The 8,628-nt window shown below is 38.0% G+C and overlaps 1 protein-coding gene across 2 annotated transcripts; it reads right to left on the bottom strand.

Moving 5' to 3' along the window:
- Window positions 1-303: 303 nt before the first annotated feature.
- Window positions 304-5,801, bottom strand: asf1ba (anti-silencing function 1Ba histone chaperone). 2 transcript variants are annotated; one of them, XM_079252178.1, is made up of 5 exons: window positions 5,710-5,801; window positions 5,407-5,520; window positions 4,632-4,747; window positions 2,525-2,701; window positions 304-663 (listed from the first exon to the last, which is right to left on the bottom strand). In XM_079252178.1, the coding sequence occupies exons 2-5, from the start codon at window positions 5,513-5,515 to the stop codon at window positions 472-474; spliced, it is 594 nt and encodes a 197-aa protein (XP_079108304.1). In that variant the 5' UTR covers window positions 5,516-5,520; window positions 5,710-5,801; the 3' UTR covers window positions 304-471. The 2 variants fall into 2 exon arrangements, with proteins under 2 accessions (XP_079108304.1, XP_079108305.1); XM_079252179.1 differs by having other exon boundaries at window positions 5,655-5,766.
- Window positions 5,802-8,628: the final 2,827 nt, after the last annotated feature.

The raw sequence follows: 8,628 nt of genomic DNA, 5'->3' as shown, positions 1-8,628 counted from the left end.
TAAGAAAAACACACAGCCCTACAAAACCTATGAGAAAGTTTAAGGGCAATTTTAACAAATATATTGGCAGATTATCACATTGCTGTACAGCAACATACTGTGATTTGTTTGACTAATGCTTCAGCATTGTTATCCTTTTAAAAATGTTTCAAACTGTTTCACAGGGTTTTATCAAATTTATTTTATGGATGCTGTTTCTTTTTCACAGTTTAATATAGCTTTCAACATCAATGCACTAACTACCCATCAATATGTAATTATTTAATTTTGAAATTCACACTCTCCTCTGAATAAAATACTCACTGAAGCCCAAAGTGGAGTTTATTTCTGGGGTTAGAGGGGGGAAAAAAAAGACAAGCAGCAAGGCAGGGAGGTCTGTACATAATTTCATACATTACAGAATGTCCATAGGCATTCTTCGAAAATATGGTCTTGCGCTGTGAGTAACCACCTTTTGGACAGGGGGCAGCTCTATAAGCAGTCCATAGAGTTGTCTGGTAGTATCCCCAAAGGCGGGGCCTTGCCTGGCAGACAGGATGGTGGAAGCATGGAATTTGATGAAGGATCCACATTTTCAGAGTCCTCCATTCTTTCTGCACTGCCTTCCCAGTTAATATGGAATCTGGTTACACGTGGGTTTGATGCCAGAATATTTCTCTGAAGCTGTTGAGGGAAAATGCAAAGAGCAAATGAGACAGGCCCTCAGAGCCTTCTGTACAAAAAGGCAAATTCAGCTACTCAGGTTGAAAATTATGGAGTGCCACATTAATATTTTACAACCTTTGACATTGGTGCAAATTTATCATATGGTGCTGATCAATTAAAATAATGCATGTACCATATTATATGTGATTTCAAGCTAAATCTCCCCCCCCAAACATAAGGCACTAATTTGCAGGTGTGTTTCTTTACACCTGAGTGAAATATTTCATTCCACATGTCAGATACCTAAAAAATGTCACACCAACAATCAAAATCCTCTGGCATTACAACAAAACTCACAGTGGCTTACCAGTACAGTTTCAGCCCTTGGCTCTCCTCAACGGATCAGACCCATTATGTGTGTAGTGTTTTCTAACAGTGTGCACATTTGTTTAACTGATTAACAAGCAGCTGATTTGCATTATGTAATCAATAAGAGAACTACAAGGGGGAGATGGTATGTGAGCTTTTAAAGTTGTACATGTGCATTTTTGCTCTTTTTTTCTTACATCTGCTGTGCTTGTGTTCATCTTAGTGGTTACATAATGAAATCACCTGAAGTGTTTAAATTTAGAAAGGGCAATATCCACAAGATATGCTGAGAAAAGCTAAGGGCTGAGACATACAATCTCCAGCCATTCAACATAAAATCTGACATAAAACTTGTAAGTGCTGACAAATTGGATTATCATAATGGATTCTAGAGTCTGTAATGTCAAAGTTTTAGAATTACAGGATTCGTTTGAATTTTAGTTTGAACATTGTGCTACTATAGTTACCACTTAAATGAATAACAGTGCATATGGAGTGGCAAAATTCAAACCAACAAAGTAACATAAAAAAAGAGAAAGTGATGTTTTGTTTGTTTTTTTAATCACAAGTGTTAGGTAAGAAAGTCTTTAATAACTGGTAGAATTACAGCACCTAACCACCTTTTACTTTAAAATATTCATATAACCATTTCATTTAAACATTGTATTAAATCATAAATTATTGATTTGATTACTATTTAAAACAAATTAACTGCAGGATGCAATAATTCATAGCTTCTGTGAATTGAAATAGGGGGAAAACAAAATTATACATACTGGTATACAAACAAGATCCATTTGATAGATTCATCATACCTGCAAATCTTCCCTCAAAATCAGGGGTGTCCAAAGTCGGTCTTCAAGGACCGCTGTCATGCAGGTTTTCAATGTATCCCTATTCCATTACATCTAACTTACATTAAATGGATCCAACAGCCTATGAAGTTCGGCACAGTGAGTGGTTAATTTGAGTCAGGTGTTTTTTTGGAGCAAGGATACATGGAAAACCTACAGGATTGTGGTCCTCAAGTACCAAAGCTGGACACCCCCTCATCTAAATTAAATGTTTGACATGCAAAACAACACCTGGATAAACCAGCCTTGTTTTGGAAATAAGTGCTGTGGGCACCCTCCATATGGGGCTCTCAGGCTGCAGGCAAAAGGTATATGTTTGGAGGAGGAGGAGGAGGTGGGGCTGGCTACTACAAAAGGTTAGTGTTGACTTGGTAAACTTTTACTCATCTGTTAGCTTGCAGTTGCTGTAATTTTTGAAAAAGTATATTAACTGACTGACACGAATAAAAAAGAATACTAATTTGTTTATGCTGCACTGGGTCCATTTATGTTCCTCACCCAAAAACCAACAAATAATGGCTCAGTAATACCCAAAATCATGCATACAACTGCTTAACTACCCACAATGTTAAAAGGTAGCTTGTAATACAAAGAATTAACAGTTATAAGGACTTTAGAAATCAATTATCCAGATATCAACCAGTAAGTAGTCTGACCTGTGTGTAGTCTGGCTTGATAGGAGGATTTTCACGTAGTTCTGGGTCTGTGTACTCGTTGTTCACATAATAACCAATGCGAATAAACTCTTGGCCACGGTAAGTGCAGGTAATCAGCACTACAGTTACCCCAACAGCGTCACTTTCAGGGATCAATCCAGTGTTTGGGGCATCAGCCTGTCGATAGAAAAATAAATTATTTATTAGCATATTACTTTATCTATGAAACTTACAAAACAAAACACAACAGCAGTAACTGTACAAATTCAGAGGTCAACTTAAGGCCTATTTATTATCCCTTATCTACATAAATGTGATGTCTATCTAAAATGTTTTCATACGTCGCTTGCCTAATACTTCCACGCGTCTTTTATGTTGCAAGTGATTAAGTCCGTTCATCCATTAGTGGGCTGTGCTGAGTTCAAAGTTAACTTCCATGGTTTGACATCAAATGGAGGGTGTAGTTACAGACACACTTGCATAGCCTCTCTCTGCCACCATGTCTACTGTTGTTGATGATGTTTTCCTCAACTTCATCTTGTGTGTCTTCTTCAGGTGCTTTTTAATTGGCAGTTTCTGCATTGTCTGCTTCCTGTCCGTCCTTTTCTTTTGCTCATTGTGTCAGCTATACAGCTCAACACTGCTCCTTTGATTTCTGGTGGTATATCTCTGTTTACTGTAGAAGGTGACAAATAACTAAGCACCTCGAAAACACATATAGCTGACACAGAAGATAGTCATAGCTGTCTGTCTGCATATCATAGATACCTGTGTGCTGAACCCAAAATGCATTTTTTGTAGTTTGTTTCCTGCAATTGGTTTACTTAAAGTGAACCAAGACCTGCATTTGTAGGCAGACTGAGTCAGATTCTTTGATTCGCAACAGAATTCCTTTGTGCAATCATAATAATCTGAATGAAGCAAGCTTCCCAAAGCAAACAGACTTAGATGCAAAAAAGAAAAAGTCTGGTGTGAATGCACCTTTCTAACCCATTCTTTCCATTTAGACCACCAAACCACAGGTGCAGTTCTAAAAAACTGGGGCCACAGATGCACCAACGCTTTGCTGGGACAGAGTTGTTAAAACCAATCAGATCAACCAAAATGTTTTGACCACTATGTTTAAAAATTATAAACCACTGTTCCATTTAACATGTTTGAATAAACTATAACAAATAAGAGGACCTGATGTAAGAAGAACGTAAGCTGAATGTTACTCCTGTTTTCCTGCTTTAGTTTAAGCAGTTTTGAAACTGGACTGCTGAGGTTATGATTTTACGACTGGGGTTAATGTAAAGATAAACTGACTCCTGTTCCGTGGTTATCTATAGAAACTCAGACAACTCTGAGAGAGGCTCAAACACATATTGGAAAAGACATTTAAGCTGATATATCGATCTGACTCTGCTGAGGCTCTTTTTCAGTCCTTAGTTCAAGCCCTGAACCAGTATTGGAAACACTTTGGTTGAAGAGAGTAGAATAGAGAATAAAATTCAAGCTTAAGCTATTTTCACATATAAACACTAGCAAATTTCTGAAAAACTTGCAGACAATTTGTTACTCTCTTTACTATTCATAATTGTACATCAATACAAGACCAGGAAGTAGGATATGATGCAAAAAGAACAATGTAATAATTGCTGCATTTTTCTTGAAACACACTGATAATTACTGGATGAAGCTCCTTTTTGATCTGATTAAACACTATTGAACTAAAAATATTTACAGTATTAATTAGTAAGCATCAAGTCAACAGAACAAATGATAAAGCAGTTCATTTTGAGCTCCTCAAAATTAGCTACTAAAGTGTACATAGTCTCACTTGCTCATCATTCAGCCATTTAAGAGGCTAGGTTGAAATTCTCCACAAGTCCTGAAAATGAACGCTATTGACATTAACAGCCTCACATACAGTTACTCTGAAAAATCTAGAGCATTACAGTATTGCAGGACATGTAAACAGAACACCAGGTCAACAGCAACGTTTGAACTTACATATATAAAATCAAGAGGGCCCCCCTAAAGCATTGTTTGAGCTTCTCATTCAAGAATTTGCATTTTAAATATGCCAAAGGGCTGTTTTTAAGTTATCTGCAACCATACTTACCTGAAATACAAACATATGTCTCCCAGCAGGGACCGGGCCCACCAGTACTGAATCCAAGATTTGGTCATACTCCTCACTTTCTGCTGAACCAACATAGATGATCTTCCATTCCAGGTCTATGAACAAAAACAGGTACAACGAATATTTACAGAAATATTTTCCACAGTTATAAACCTACCAATAATCAAACTGTGGCATGGCATGGCATGGCATGGCATGGCATGGCATGGCATGACATGACTCGAGGTCCTCTGTAATCTGCCACATTTTTTACTTTTTCTACAGCTTTTATAAGTTGCGTACACAACGTCTGTGGATGTGTACATGTACCAGTATGTGTGTGTATATGGTGGTGGTAGGAAAGGGGGTGTAAATGTGCACTTTGTGCAGTGTGTTTATTACATGAAAAGTGCTTTATCATTAAAATTTAATTTGACGTATTTGGCAAGAAAAAGACCACTTAAAATTACAGATGTAGTACTACTACTACAGAATTAGTTATTATAATTTCTCAAACTAAATAAATAGCAACATATCGTTTATTCACGGAACAATTAAATTAAGCTATGCCAAGCACATGCATTACAACCTCTCATGTTACTTTAAATGTTAATATTGAACAGAATTTGCTCTGAATGAACTTTCTGGACGAAGTCAGCTAACATAGATGATAATGTGTAGGCGTAAGCCAGTGTACAGTGCACAGTTGTATTAAACTCATTTTTGCGTCAGACGTCAGGAGCAATAATGGCAGCTGCTCTGTTTTGGTACCCACCTTCGGGAAGGTCCTCCATACACTCAAACGTGATTTCAAACTGGAAAGGGTTTCCAAAGGGACTGGGGTTATCTAAGACGGCCACATTTAACACCTGCACCTTCGCCATTGTTTCTGAAGCGGTAAGAAAAAAAAAAATGAGGAAAAACCGGGGAACTAATCAGAAACAAACGCTTATTCCACTTTAACGAGACTGCCTTACAAGCAACACTACAATACAAGCGTTGACACTATTTTTAGATACACACCTTAATTTTTACCCAACGTATGACTGATACATATGATTAATATTACATTACTCACTTTGTCAAGGATAAGTTTATCAGGATTTGAAAGAATTGACAATAACTTGCCGCTCTCCCGCCGCTTTGACTATTCTACCCAGGTTTCACCGCGACTACGGCAAGCTGTATGTACGCGAGGAGCAGTTCCCATTCACAGACAGGCACAGTGCCTCTACTGCCCCCTAGCTGCCGGATAGATGCACCAGCTGGCCTCTGCTTTCAGCTCGGCCCTATAATATAGTGTATGAGCTCAACCCAAGTTTTTTGGTTTGTTGTTATTGTTTTTCTGTTTGTTTGTTTTCCAGACAAGCCAAATTGTGATTGGTGAAAAGAAAAACTGCATGGAAATGACAAACGTAAATTCTATTTTTTTTTTTAACTATTTCTATTTTCTATTAAATCCTCAATTCATTATTCACAATTAACAAAATAATTCATCAATCCACAATTATCTATACTCTGTCAAGGACCAATTGGAAATTTATTAGTCAATCATAGCAAAAAACTGTTTTTAATTTTGGAGATCTTCAGTCAAGTTTGGGACTACTTCTCATATGAGAACATTGTTCTTTGTCTTTCTATGATGCAATTAAGTTATTTGTCCTTGGTTAGCATCTATACAGTACAGACCAACATTGTGCACTTGCTATGACAATGTCTTCTTTAAGGTTCCTGCAGGAATGGCGGAATATGTCATACAACAAAAGTGGTTTCAAAAGTATTCAGCACAGAGCAATATTTTATAGTCTTAGCCAAAGTCAAAACATGAACATCATCCAGATTCTAGGGGCACTAAATTCCACAGTGATGATAAAGATTTATAGTCGAGAATTGAGAAACCCCAGTGCCACTTTTTTCTTCTTCTTCTTCTTTTTTTTTTTTTTTTGTTGTTGTTGTTGTTGCAAGTAGTTCGGGACTTAAGGTTTTGTTAACAATAATAATTTTAACAGTGGAAAAACACATTTACCAATTTACCTAAGTAAATTAAGCTGGAAGTATTATTGCGTAATGACATAAACCTTCGATCAATCCATACATTGTAAGCATTTTGGTTCTGTTTCACTGAGAGCAATTCACCACAAATCCCACAGGCAGGGAGGATATGCAAGAAAAAAACAACAACCAGGGTAAATAGTGCTCCAGGGAGAGTAGACTACAGCGGTATTTCACATTGAGATATTTCAACAAATCAAGTCCAATGTAATGATCCTGTAAATAACACTCTACAAAGCAAAAATTGTTATATCTCAGCTTTTTATATTAAAAAATTCTTTGCAAGCTGCATGTTTCAGACAAATATTACAGCAGGGTTGCTGACAGGGTTTTTACTGAAATGCCCACATTACATTACAGAGCCGACCAACAATGAACAGAATAGCACAAGATGTTTTAAACTCTGCCCACAGACCAGAGTGCAAAATTGAGCCAAGCTCAATGAGGAATTTTCTTTTTTATCCCTTGTGTATATATAGTTTATGAATCTATTTAGATAATATTATATCATTGTAAAAAAAAATTTTTTACTTGTCTTTTTTCTTCGTACAATCTGCCTGTTCTGGTATAGCCTATATAACACCACAAGTCACCTAAATGAACATTCCCTAATACTACAGGCTGGCATAATAGAACACATAACATTGCATGGGGTTCCTCCTCACTATGATTCAGTGCTTTAATAAAGGTTTTCCACAGCAGTTGTACCTTGTTTTTCTAAAGCACCTCGGTACTCCCAGACACACTGTCCACATTAAACTCAGACCACCACAGATTAGACCTGTAGCAGTCCACATTTTCTCTGTCCCTTTGAGTCTGAGAAAGAGAGATTAGGTGAGGATTAGAGCCCACCGGACCAGCTGGCCTCCAAATTCATCCTTAAAATATCCCAGGAATGTTGATATCCTTTCTCATGATGGGAAACACGAAACCTGTTGGAGGCGCTGTTTGGTGCCACCGCCGGTATCAGCCAGGCAGGTTGCTAGGTGAGGGCTGGGTAGGGAGTGCAGTCAAACACTGTGCGTGCGCGTGCAGCTTGGAGTAAGAGAGAAACCTGGTATATTCAAATCAAGTTTCGTTCATATCAACTATCAGAAGCTGAGTATAATGTGATTAATAGTTTAAAAGGAAATAGTCAGTCGATGTGTGGGACTTAAAAAAAAAACCCAATGGCAACAGGAGAAGGATCTGCTCCGCTTCAGTAAACTGCTTTCCTCTTTGACTCCGTACAAAGGAGGTTCTGTCCGCCGCGCTGCAGGTAGATAACTGTGCACAGGTAGTGTAACATGAAACTGAAGCATGTGACCAATGGCGATCTGAACAGTTGAGGGGGGGCTGCTTTACATAAAATACTTAGTGATAGAGAAGCCGAGGATGTAGTCCATTACTAAATCGACTATTCATGGACTGTACCGGCATTTCTCACTGGGATTATATTTGTTGCAGTTTCATTTTTGACAAGGAGAGGCGGAAGTTTTTAAGACGAGAGGAATCAACCTGCTCACCTGTTTCCCGGTTTGCTCTGACCACCTGGAAGCAGCCAGATCCAAGGTATGTGTGAATTTATGTGGCTGAATATCAACTTTTTAAACAAGTTTTTCTTTAAAATGGTCGTTGATGTGAGAGTAGCTTGAATGACAAAGTTATTTGTAACACATGTTCTATTAATAGCTTATTATTTTCGTGCAGTTTGGTGCTGATTCAACATCAGACTGAATGTGACTCAGTTGTGGTGTCAGCTGCCTGGTCAGGCTCAGCCTCAGATTAGAGTGTCAAAGTGAGCTCAAAAGAATATTTCAACCACATTACTGATTATGATGTCTTTCCAGCTGTTCAAGGTGCGCCACTAAAAGCTGACAATGTATGCTGGATGGACCCTGTGAAATGGACCCAAGCTGACGTCCCCATGTCCCAGCCTGACTTAATTTGGCTTGGCAGATCACGC

Source organism: Telmatherina bonti, assembly GCF_933228915.1.
Source record: "Telmatherina bonti genome assembly, chromosome: 14".
NCBI lineage: Eukaryota > Metazoa > Chordata > Actinopteri > Atheriniformes > Telmatherinidae > Telmatherina > Telmatherina bonti.
This window is presented reverse-complemented; position numbering and strand designations above follow the sequence as displayed.